A 12,905-nucleotide genomic window follows, 5' to 3' on the forward strand; every position below is an offset into this window, starting at 1 on the left:
ATTGCTGACTGTCACAGGATAAACGCATCGTGGGTGCTGCCAGGATAGCAAGCATTCACTGACATGAACTTTTTGGTGTAATTGCACACCAATTGCACATTGACAAAGTGGTTGCCCTTGTGGTTGAGATATCAATCCCCTTTGACAGGGGTGGGGGGAGTGGTGCCACAGAGCCACGTGCGTGCAGTTGATAGCACTCTGCACCACTATCCTGGAAAACGCACGTGCCCTTTCATCCTGATCTTCCCGTTGTGTAAAATGCAAGGGCAATGGAGATCTTCACAGATGTTGGGAGGGCTCCAAGTCATTGTTAAGGAGGTGGCACAACTCTGTCACTACCTCCATTGTGAAGCAAAGCCTCCTGAGGCACATCTCCTGGTTCATTGGAAAGTAGGAGTGGGATCCCGGAAGACCCTTTCTGGGTCGGGCCTTCTAAGGACAGCTCTCCTTCTCCTCCCTCCTCGCAGAGCTTCCCCTCTCTGCCTCCTCCTCTGAATGTCCTGCTCATGTTGCTGAGCAAGTGGCACTGCAATTACTGCCTCCATACCTATGCAAAGCATTGTAATTGTTTGCCTTCCTGAGGTCAGCAAAAACCTCCAAATTCCTCCAGCAACTCACAACAGTGCTTCTACAAAATGTCTAGAAGTGGCGCTATACAAATGAATTTTGTGCCCATTTTGCTTTGTTCATTCTAAATTAAGCACAATGCACTTAAGTTTCACCCCACCACCAGCATTTGCATTTTGCTCAGAAGGCTAGCCAGGTATATAAAAACAGATTGTAAGAGCATTTACAAATATACAAATAGGAAAAGAGTAGCTAAAGTAAATGTTGGTCCCTTAGAAGCAGACGCAGGCAAAATTATTATGGGGAATGAGGAAAATGGCAGAGACATTGAACAAATATTTTGTATGTCTTCACAGTAGAAAGCTCAAGTTCCATACCAGAAATAGAGGGTAACCTAGAGGATAAAAAGAATGAGGAAATAAGGTACTTACTATCAGCAGAGAAAAAGTTTTGGAGAAGCTTGAGGGACTAAAATCTGACAAATCTCCAGAACCTGATGCCTACATCCTAGGGTTCTAAAAGAGAGAGCTGCAGAGAGAGTGAATGTACTGGTTATGATTTGCCAAAATTCCCTAGATTCTGGAACGGTCCCAGCAGATTGAAGGTTACTACCTCAAGAAACGAGGGCGAGAGAAAACAGGGAACGACAGGCCAGTTAGCCTTATATCAGTCGTCGGGAAAGTGCTGGAATCTATTATTAATGAAGTCTTGACAATGCACTTAGAAAATCATAGTATGATCATACAAAGCCAAAATGGTTTTACGAAAGGGAAATCATGTTTGACAAATTTATTAGAGTTTTTTGAGGATGTAACTAGTAGGGTAAAGGGAACCAGTAAATGTAGCATACTTGAATTTACAAAAGGCATTCAATAAGGTTCCACACAAAAGATTCATAGGCAAGATAAGGGCTCATGGCGTTGGGGTAATATATTAGCATGGATAGAGAAGTGGTTAATGCACAGGAAGCAAAGAATAGGCATAAATGGGGGCATTTTCAACTTAGCAGGCTAGTGGAGTGCCACAAGGATCAGTGCTGGGGCCTCAGTTATTTACATTCGAGATTAATGACTTAGACAAAGAGACAGAGAGTAATGTATCTAAGTTTGCTGATGATACAAAAGTAGGTGGAAATGCAAGTTATGAGGAGGACACAAAGAGGCTGCAAAGAGATACAGATAGGTTAAGGGAGTGGGCAACAAGGTGGCAGATGGCGTACTTTACTGTTTGTTTGTAGAATAGAGTCCTGACAGTGATCATTTTATATTTTTTATATAAATACTGTATATTTTATAACAATTAATCACTCAGGACCTTCCTGGTATCTGCAGCGCAGCTGCTTGCTGGATAAACTTGCAGCAAGTATTTCAACCTGAAAAAGTGAAAAACGGTTCAGAATCATAAGGTAGGTAAAGTGAACATTCCGGTGTTTGGTTCAGGCTCGGGTCCGACGTGGATCTGTTGGGTTCGGGTCGGGTTTTTTTTTCCAGACGCGAGCAGGCCTTTAATTTGCTGCCCTTGTCCTTCTAGTTGGTAGAGGTCACGGGTTGGAAGGTGCTGTCAAAGGAGCCTTGGTGCTTTGCTGCAGTGCATCTTGTAGATGGTACACACTACTGCCACTGTGTGTTGGTGGTGGAGGGAGTGAATGTTTGTAGATGGGGTACCGATCAAGCGGACAGTTTTGTCCTGGATGGTGTCAAGTTTCTTGAGTATTGTTGAAGCTGCACCCATCTAGGCAAGTGGACAGCATTCCATCACACTCCTGACTTGTGCCTTGTAGATGGTGGACAAGCTTTGGAGAGTCAGGAGGTGACTTACTAGCTGCAGGATTCCTAGCCTCTGACCTGCTCTTGTAGCCATGGTATTAATATGGCTACTTCAGTTCTGTTTCTGGTCAATGGTAGCCCCTAGCATGTTGATAGTTGGGGAATTCAGCGATGGTAACAGTATTGAATGTCAAGGAGAGATGGTTAGATTCTCTCTTGTTGGAAATGGTCATTGCCTGGGACTTGTGTGGCACGAATGTTACTTGCCACTTATCAGCCCAAGCCTGGATATTGTCCAGGTCTTGCTGCATTTCTACACAGACTGCTTCAGTATCTGAGGAGTCGCGAATGATGCTGAACATTGTGCAGTCATCAGCAAACATCCCCACATCTGACCTTATGATTGAAAAAAGGTCATTGATGAAGCAGCTGAAGATGGTTGGGCCAAGGACACTACCCTGAGGAACTCTTGCAGTGATGTCCTGGAGTGGAGAAGATTGACCTCCAACAACCACAACCATCTTCCTTTGCTCTAGGTATGATTCCAACCAGTGGAGAGTTTTCCCCCTAATTCCCATTGACTTCAGTTTTGCTAGGGCTCCTTGATGCCATACTCGGTCAAATGCTGCCTTGATGTCAAGGGCAGCCACTCTCACCTCACCTCTTGAGTTCAGCTCTTTTGTCCATGTTTGAACAATGGCTGTAATGAGGTCAGAGCTGAGTGGCCCTGGCGGAACCCAAACTGAGCGTCACGGAGCAGGTTATTGCTAAGCAAGTGCCGCTTGGTGGCACTGTTGATGACATCTTCCATCATTTTATTGATGATTGAGAGTAGACTGATAGGGCAGTAATTGGCCGGGTTAGCTAGTGAGGCTAGAAACAGGGAGCGAGTGCAGCTGAACACGTGGCTACAGAGCTGGTGTAGGAGGGAGGGCTTCAGATATGTGGATCATTGGGATACCTTCTGGGGAAGGTGGGACCTGTACAAGAAGGACGGGTTGCATCTGAACTGGAGGGGCACCAATATCCTGGACGGGAGGTTTGCTAGTGCTCTTCGGGAGGGTTTAAACTAGTCTAGCAGGGGGATGGGAACCGGAGCTGCAGATCAGTGGATGGGGTAACTGTTGAACAGGCAGATACAGAGTTCAGAGAGTCTGTGAGGAAGGTTAGACAGTTGACAGGGCAAAGTTGCAGCCAGTATGATGGGTTGAAGTGTGTCTATTTTAACGCAAGAAGTGTCAGGAATAAGGGTGATGAACTTAGAGCATGGATCAGTACTTGGAGCTACGATGTTGTGGCCATTACGGAGACTTGGATATCACAGGGGCAGGAATGGATGTTGGATGTTCCGGGGTTTAGATGTTTCAAAAGGAATAGGGAGGGAGGTAAAAGAGGTGGGGGAGTGGCATTGCTAACCAGGGATAGTATCACAGCTGCAGAAAGGGAGGTAGTTGAGGAGGGTTTGTCTACTGAGTCATTATGGGTGGAAGTCAGAAACAGGAAAGGAGCAGTCACTTTATTGGGAGTTTTCTATAGACCCCCCAATAGCAACAGAGACACGGAGGAACAGATTGGGAGGCAGATTTTGGAAAGGTGCAGAAGTAACAGGGTTGTTGTTATGGGTGACTTCAACTTCCCTAATATTGATTGGAACTTCCTTAGTGCAAATAGTTTGAATGGAGCGTTTTTGTCAGGTGTGTCCAGGTAGGTTTCCTGACTCAATATGTAGATAGGCCGACTAGAGGGGAGGCTATGTTGGACTTGGTGCTTGGCAACGAACCAGGCCAGGTGGCAGATCTCTTGGTGGGAGAGCATTTCGGTGATAGTGATCACAACTCCCTGACCTTTACTATAGTCATGGAGAGGGACAGGAGCAGACGGGATGGGAAAATATTTAATTGGGGGAGGAGGAATTACAATGCTATTAGGCAGGAACTGGGGAGCATAAACTGGGAACAGATGTTCTCAGGGAAATGCACGACAGAAATGTGGAGGTTGTTTAGGGAGCACTTGCTGCGACTGCTGGATAGGTTTGTCTCGATGAGGCAGAGAAGGGATGGTAGGGTGAAGGAACCTTGGATGACAAGAGATGTGGAACAGCTAGTCAAGAGGAAGAAGGAAGCTTACTTAAGGTTGAGGAAGCAAGGATCAGACAGGGCTCTAGAGGGTTACAAGGTAGCCAGGAAAGAACTGAAAAATAGACTGAGGAGAGCTAGAAGGGGACATGAAAAAGTCTTGGCGGGTAGGATTAAGGAAAATCCCAAGTCGTTCTACACTTATGTGAGGAACAAGAGGATGGCCAGAGTGAGGGTAGGGCCGATCAGGGATAGTGGAGGGAACTTGTGCCTGGAGTCGGAGGAGGTAGGGGAGGTCCTAAATGAATACTTTGCTTCAGTATTCACTGGTGAGAGGGACCTGGTCGTTTGTGAGGACAGCATGAAACAGGCTGATATGCTCGAACAGGTTGATGTTAAGAGGGAGGATGTGCTGGAAATTTGAATGATATGAGGACAGATAAGTCCCCGGGGCCAGACGGGATATACCCAAGGATATTACGGAAAGCGAGGGAAGAGATTGCCGCGCCTTTGGCGATGATCTTTGCATCCTCACTGACCACTGGAGTAGTACCAGATGATTGGAGGGTGGCAAATGTTATTCCCTTGTTCAAGATAGGGAATAGGGATAACCCTGGGAATTATAGACCAGTCAGTCTTACGTCGGTGGTGGGCAAATTATTGGAGAGGATTCTGAGAGACAGGATTTATGATTATTTGGAAAAGCATGGTTTGATTAGAGACAGTCAGCAAGACTTTGTGAGGGGCAGGTCATGCCTCACAAGCCTTATTGAATTCTTTGAAGATGTGACAAAACATATTGATGAAGCAAGAGCAGTGGATGTGGTGTATATGGATTTTAGCAAGGCGTTTGATAAGGTTCCCCATGGTAGGCTCATTCAGAAAGTAAGGAGGCATGGGATACAGGGAAAGTTGGCTGTCTGGATACAGAATTGGCTGGCCCATAGAAGACAGAGGGTGGTAGTAGATGGAAAGTATTCAGCATGGAGCTCGGTGACCAGTGGTGTTCCGCAGGGATCTGTTCTGGGACCTCTGCTCTTTGTGATTTTTATAAATGACTTGGATGACGAAGTGGAAGGCTGGGTTAGCAAGTTTGCCGATGACACGAAGGTTGCTGGAGTTGTGGATAGTGTGGAAGGCTGTTGTAGGTTGCAACGGGACATTGACAGGATGCAGAGCTGGGCTGAGAAGTGGCAGATGGAGTTCAACCTGGAAAAGTGTGAAGTGATTCATTTTGGAAGGTCGAATTTGAATGCAGAATACAGGCTTAAAGACAGGATTCTTGGTAGTGTGGAGGAACAGAGGGATCTTGGGGTCCATGTCCATAGATCGCTCAAAGTTACCACCCAAGTTGATAGGGTTGTTAAGAAGGTGTATGGTGTGTTGGCTTTCATTAACAGGGAGATTGAGTTTAAGAGCCGCGAGGTTCTGCTGCAGCTCTATAAGGCCCTGGTTCGACCACACTTGGAATATTGTGTTCAATTCTGGTCGCCTCATTATAGGAAGGATGTGGAAGCTTTAGAGAGGGTGCAGAGGAGATTTACCAGGATGCTGCCTGGACTGGTCTTACGAAGAAAGGTTGAGGGAGCTAGGGCTTTTCTCATTGGAGCGAAGAAGGATGAGAGGTGACTTGATAGAGGGGTACAAGATGATGAGAGGCATAGATAGAGTGGATAGCCAGAGACCTTTTCCCAGGGCGGAAAGGGTTATCACCAGGGGGCATAATTTTAAGGTGATTGGAGGAAGGTTTCGGGGAGATGTCAGAGGTAGGTTCTTTACACAGAGAGTGGTGGGTGCGTGGAATGCACTGCCAGCGGTGGTAGTAGAAGCAGATAAATTAGGGACATTTAAGCGACTCTTGGATAGGTACATGGATGATAGTAGAATGAAGGGTATGTAGGTAGTTTGATCTTAGAGTAGGTTAAAGGTTCGGCACAACATCGTGGGCCTGCTTTTTGTGGACAGGACATACCTTGGCAATTTTCCACATTGCCGGGTAGATGCCAGTGTTGTAGATATACTGGAATAGCTTGGCTAGGGGCATGGCAAGTTCTGGAGCACAGGTCTTCAGTATTACTGCCGGAATATTGTCAGGGCCCATAGCCTTTGCAGTATCCAGTTCCCTCAGTCGTTTCTTGATATCACGCAGAATGAATCGAATTGGTTGTGATGCTGGGGACTTCAGGAGCAGGCCGAAATGGATCATCAACTCAGCACTTCTGGCTGAAGATTGTTGCAAATGCTTCAGCCTTCTCTTTTGCACTGATGTGCTGGGCTCCCCCATCATTGAGAATGGGGATATTTGTGGAGCGACCTTCTCCAATTAGTTGTTTAATTGTCCACCACCATTCACAACTGAATGTGGCAGGACTGCAGAGCTTAGATCTGATCCGCTGGTTATGGGATTACTTAGCTCTGTCTATAGCATGCTGCTTACGCAGTTTGGCACGCAAGTAGTCATAGAGTCATGGAGTCGTACAGCATAACAACAGGCCCTTCAGCCTACCGCGTCCATGCCGACCATAATGCCTATCTATACTAATCCCACCTACCTGCATTAATTCCATATCCCTCCATGCCTTGCTCATTCAACTACCTGTCCAGATGCCTCTTAAATGTTGCTACTGTTCCTGCCTCCACCACCTCCTCAGGCTGCTCATTCCAGATACCCACTATTCTTTGTGTGAAAAATTTACCCCTTTGATCCCCTTTAAACCTCCTCCCTCTCACCTTAAATCTATGCTCTCTAGTTTTAGTCACCCCGACCATGGGAAACAGACTCTGGCTATCTACCCTATCTATGCCTCTCATAATTTTATATACCTCTATCATGTCCCCTCTCAGCCTCCTTCGCTCCAGGGAAAACAGACCCAGCCTATCCAATCTCTCTTTACAACTCAAGCCCTCCAAACCAGGCAACATCATTGTGAATCTGTTCTGCACCCTCTCTAGCTTAATCACATCTTTCCTGTCGTGTGGCGACCAGAACTGCACACAGTACTCCAAATGCGGCCTAACCAACGTTATGTACAACTGTAACATGACGTCCCAACTCTTGTACTCAATGAATCGGCCGATGAAGGCAAGCATGCCATACGCCTTCTTCACCACCCTGTCTACCTGTGCTGCCACTTTCAGGGAACTATGTACTTGCACCCCAAGGTCTCTATGCACTAGAACACTCCCCAGGGCCCTGCCATTCACTGTATATGCCCTGCCCTGGTTTAACTTCACAAAATGCATCACTTCGCACATGTCTGCGTTAAATTCCATTTGCCAATCCCTTGTCCACTTTCCCAGTTGATCTATATCCTGTTGTAACCTTAGACAACCTTCTTCACTGTCCACAAAGCCACCAATTTTGGTGTCATCTGCAAACTTACTAATTATGCCCCCTACATTCACATACAAGTCATTAATATATATGACAAACAACAGAGGGCCTAGCACCGATCCGTGCGGCACACCACTGTTCACCGGCTTCCAATCTGAAAAACAACCCTCCACTACCACCCTTTGCCCCCTATCACCAAGCCAATTCTGTATCCAATTTGCTAGCTCACCCTGGATCCCATGTGTTCGAACCTTCTGGCCCAGCCTACCATGCGGGACCTTGTCAAAGGCCTTGCTAAAGTCCATGTCGACAACGTCCATCGCCCTGCCCTCGTCAATCCTCTTGGTCACCTCCTCGAAAAACGCAATCAAATTCGTAAGACATGATTTCCTTACACAAAGCCATGCTGCCTATCCCTAATCAGACCATGCCTTTCCAGATGCATATAAATCCTGTCTCGCAGAATCCCTTCCAATAACTTTCCCACCACTGATGTAAGGCTCACCGGCCTGTAGTTCCCTGGCTTACCCCTGCTGCCCTTCTTAAATAAAGGCACAACATTAGCTATCCTCCAGTCATCCCGTGGCTAATGATGATACAAAAATCTCTGCCAGGGCCCCAGCAATCTCCTCCCTTGCTTCCCATAGCATCCTAGGATACACCTGGTCAGGCCCTGGGGATTTATCCACCTTAATGCGCTTCAAAACCTCCAACACCTCCTTCTTTGTAATGTTGATATGCTCCAGGATATCGGTGTTCCCTCCCTTGAACTCACTAGCTTCCATGACCTTCTCCACGGTAAATACAGACGAGAAGTATTCATTTAAGAGCTCACCAATTTCCTGTGGCTCCACACGTAGATTACCACACTGATCCTTAAGTGGACCAACTCTCTCCCTAGCTACCCTTTTACTCTTAATATACTTGTAGAATCTTTTAGGATTCTCCTTTATCTTATCTGCCGGGGAAATCTCATGGCCCCTTTTCGCCCTCCTAATTTCCTTCTTAAGTGTAGTCCTACATCCCCTATACTCCTCGAGGGACTAGCTTGATCCCAGCTGCCTATACCTGACATATGCCTCCTTCTTTATCCTGACCAGACCCTCAATATCCCTCGTCAACTAAGGTTTCCTAAACTTGCCAGCCTTGCCCTTCCATCGAATAGGAACATGCCGGCCCTGAACTCTTCCTATCTCACTTTTAAAAGCCTCCCACTTGCCAGACGTCCCTTTACCTGTAAACAGCCTCTCCCATTCAACTTTTGAGAGTTCCTGTCTGATGCTATCGAAATTAGCCTTCCCCCAATTTAGGACTTCAACTTGAGGACCAGTCCTAACCTTTTCCATAACTATCTTGAAGCTAATAGAGTTATGGTCACTGGTCCCAAAGTGCTCCCCAACTGACACATCAACCCCCTGCCCATCCTCATTTCCTAAGAGGAGGTCGAGTGTAGCCCCTTCTCAAGTAGGGCCATTCACATACTGCTTCAGAAAACTATCCTGGACACACTTAACAAATTCTTCCCCATCTGATCCCTTCGCACTAAGGCAGTCCCAGTCAATATTAGGGAAGTTAAAATCACCTACTATTACAACCCTATAATTCCTAAATCTATCTGTGTTTTCCCTACATATATGCTCCTCCACTTCCCTCTGACTATAGTATAATCCCATCAAAGTGATCACCCTTTTCTTATTTCTAAGTTCTAACCATATGGTCTTGCTGAACATTTCCACTGGGATATCCTCTCTAAGTACTGCCGTGATGTCCTCCCTAATCAATCGTGCAACTCCCCCTCCTCTCTTACCTCCAACTCTGTCACGCCGGAAGAATCGGTACCCTGGAACATTGAGCTGCCAGTCCTGCCCATCCCTCAACCACGTTTCCGTAATAGCTATAATATCACAATCCCATGTACTGATCCATGCTCTGAGTTCATCTGCCTTACCTGTAAGGCTTCTTGCATTAAAGTAAATGCAGTTTAGCCTACCAGACCTTCCATGCTCCCTGTCCTGCCTCTGCCCGGCCTGCCTACTGGACTTGCTTGCTTTAACCTCTCCATTTGCCTCAACTATCTCATCGGAGAGACTACTACTTTGGGTCCCACCCCCCTGCAAGACTAGCTTAATCCCTCCTGAGTAGTTCTCGCAAACCGCCCCGCAAGGATATTGGTCCCTTTCCAGTTCAGATGCAACCCGTCCTTCTTGTACAGGTCACCTCTGCACCAGAAGAGATCCCAATGATCCAAGTAGCTGAAGCCCTCCCGCCTACACCAGCTGTTCAGCCACGCATTCATTTGCCGTATCCTCCTATTCCTACTCTCACTAGCACGTGGCACAGGAAGTAATCCTGAGATTACAACCCTAGAGGTCCTGCTTTTTAAGCTTCTGCCTAACTTCCTATATTCACTTTGCAGGACCTCATCTCTCTTCCTGCCTCTGTCCTTAGTACCAATATGGACCACGACCTCTGGCTGCTCACCCTCCCCTTTCAGAATGTCCTGCAGCCGCTCCGAGACATCCTTGACCCTAGCACCAGGGAGGCAACATACCATCCTGGAGTCTCGTTTGCAGCCACAGAAATGCCTATCTGCACCCCTTACGATAGAATCCCCTATCACTATAGCTCTTCCAACCCTTTTCCTCCCCTGCTTTCCTGTGTTGTGGCTTCACCAGGTTGACACCTCATTTTGAGGTATGCCTGGTGCTGCTCCTAGCATGCCCTCCTGCATTCTTCATTGAACCAGAGTTGGTCACCTGGCTTAATGGTACTGGTAGAGTGGGGGATATGCCAAGCCATGAGTTTACAGATTGTGGTTGAGTACAATTATGCTGCTGCTGATGGCCCACAGCACCTCAATTATGCCCAGTTTTGCATTGCTAGATCTGTTTGAAATCTATCCCATTTAGCACGGTGATAGTGCCACACAACACGAAGGAGGATATCCTCAATATGAAGGCAGGACTCCTACCAATACTATCATGGACAGATGCATCTGCGGCAGGCAGATTGGTGAGGATGAGGTCAAGTATGTTTTTCCCTCTTGTTGGTTCCCTCACCACCTGCCGCATACCCAGTCTAACAGCTATGTTCTTTAGGACTCAGACAGCTCGGTCAGTAGTGGTGCTACCGAGCCACTCTTGGTGATGGACATTGAAGTCCCCCTCCCAGAGTACATTCTGCACCCTTGCCACCCTTAGTGCTTCCTCCAAGTGGTGTTCAACATGGAGGAGTATTGACTCATCGGCTAAGGGAGGGCGGTAGGTGGTAATCACCAGGAGGTTTCCTTGTCCATTTTTGACCTGAAGCCGTGAGACTTCATGGGGTCCAGAGTGGATGTTAAGGACTTCAAGGGCAACTCTCTCCCGACTGTATACCAGTGTGCCGCCACCTCTGCTGGGTCTGTCCTGTTGGTTGGACAGGGCATACCTGGGGATGGTGATGGCAGTGTCTGGGACATTGCCTCTAAGGTATGATTCCATGAGTATGACCATGTCAGGCTGTTGCTTGACTAGTCTGTGGGACAGCTCTCCCAACTTTGGCACAAGCCCCCAGATGTTTGTAAGGAGGACTTTGCAGGGTCAACAGGGCTTCGTTTGCCATTGTCGTTCCTGGTGCCTCGGTCAATGCTGAGTGGTCCATCCGGTTTCATCCTTTTTTATTGACTTGGTAGCAGTTAGATACAACTGAGTGGCTTGCTAAGCCATTTCAGGGGGCATTTAAGAGTCAACCACATTATTGTGGGTCTGGAGTCACACGTCGGCCAGACCAGGTAAGGAGAGCAGATTTCTTTCCCTGAAGAACATTAGTGAACTAGATGGGTTTTTACAACAATCGACAATGGTTTCATGACCATCATTAGACTAGCTTTAAATTCCAGATTTATTAATTGCATTCAAATTCCACCTTCTGCTGTAGTGGGATTTGAACCCATGTCCCCAGAGCAATATCCTGGGTCTCTGGGTTACTGGTCCAGTGACAATACCACTATGCCACCGCCTCCCCCCATTTCCCCCAGTTTCTGCTGGCTGGGGAATTTAAAACACAGAGGTACAGTCTCAGGATATGGGGACGATCATTTAGGACTGAGATGAGGAGAAATCTCTTCACTCAATGGGTTGCATATCTTTAGAATTCTCTTCCCCAGAGGGGAGTGGATACTCCATCATTGAATATATTTAAGGCTGAGATAGACAGATTTTTGGTCTCTCAGGAAATCAAGGGATATGGGGAGCAGGCGGGAAAGTGAAGTTGAAGCCCAAGATCAACCATGATTATATTGAATGGGGGAGCAGGCTCGACCGGCTGTACGGTACACTCCTGCTCCTATTTCTTATGTGCTTATGCTACATTCGCAAATGATATTACTCAGTAATAATAAGAAAGTGATTCTGTATACAGTTGAACCAATTGTTTTAGGATTTGCCTAGGCCATAGCTTACTTGCAAATATAATTCATGTAATGTTGCCATCTGCTGAGCAATGTGGCAAGTGGCATGCATTACAGGTCCAACACGTAAAGTTACCTGACCATCAGTCAACTGTTTCTGCAAGTCTTTCTTTTCTGTCTCCAGATTTTCAGTTATTGATTGCTGGTTTTCTTCGAATTCATTTAGTTTCTTGCTCAACGTCATGAATGTCTATAAGAAATTACAGAAAAAGAAAACTAGGTATTTAAGGATGTTTGATTTTGTATGTTGTTTTACAAACATCACTTGCTTTTGCAGTCAAGAAAATGTACTTCAAAATGTAAATAAGTTTTTTGTTTCTAAAAAAGAAGCATCTTGTACTGCAATTTTTGGAAAAAATATTTTTGCCTTTCAATAAAGCTTATTTTGTCTGATGTTAAATGGTGCAAAATAAAGTATTCTCTGTCAGTGGCTTTGTGCAAGATATTTTTTTAAAAGTGAAGTTTTCTATTATCCACTGATTCATTAGGACTAATAATGTAATGCATGGTACCCATAGGTCCGTTGTGCATCAGGCAGCAACTACCCGAATTAAAGTCTGCAGCTTGCCGAGTCTTTCATTTGCCTGGAATTCTATAATATTACCCAGAAGTCACTGTGGTACTCAGACCCAGCTCACCTCCCATACAATAAGCTCATTATGGCTCAGCTTTTTATAAAAATTAGAGGCTTCTATAATTCAGGTGGAATGCCT

General features: G+C 46.3%; 1 protein-coding gene across 14 annotated transcripts in view; it reads right to left on the minus strand.

The window, feature by feature from the left end:
• Window positions 1-12,905, minus strand: part of LOC137369959 (coiled-coil domain-containing protein 178) — a 546,010-nt gene that overhangs the window by 335,483 nt on the left and 197,622 nt on the right. For all 14 annotated transcript variants that reach the window (XM_068031766.1, XM_068031775.1, XM_068031765.1 and 11 more), the window contains one exon: window positions 12,269-12,382. In XM_068031766.1, coding sequence (XP_067887867.1) covers window positions 12,269-12,382 — 114 coding nt within the window. The remainder of the gene's footprint in view (window positions 1-12,268; window positions 12,383-12,905) is intronic.

This window comes from Heterodontus francisci, chromosome 5 (genome assembly GCF_036365525.1).
Source record: "Heterodontus francisci isolate sHetFra1 chromosome 5, sHetFra1.hap1, whole genome shotgun sequence".
Lineage (NCBI taxonomy): Eukaryota > Metazoa > Chordata > Chondrichthyes > Heterodontiformes > Heterodontidae > Heterodontus > Heterodontus francisci.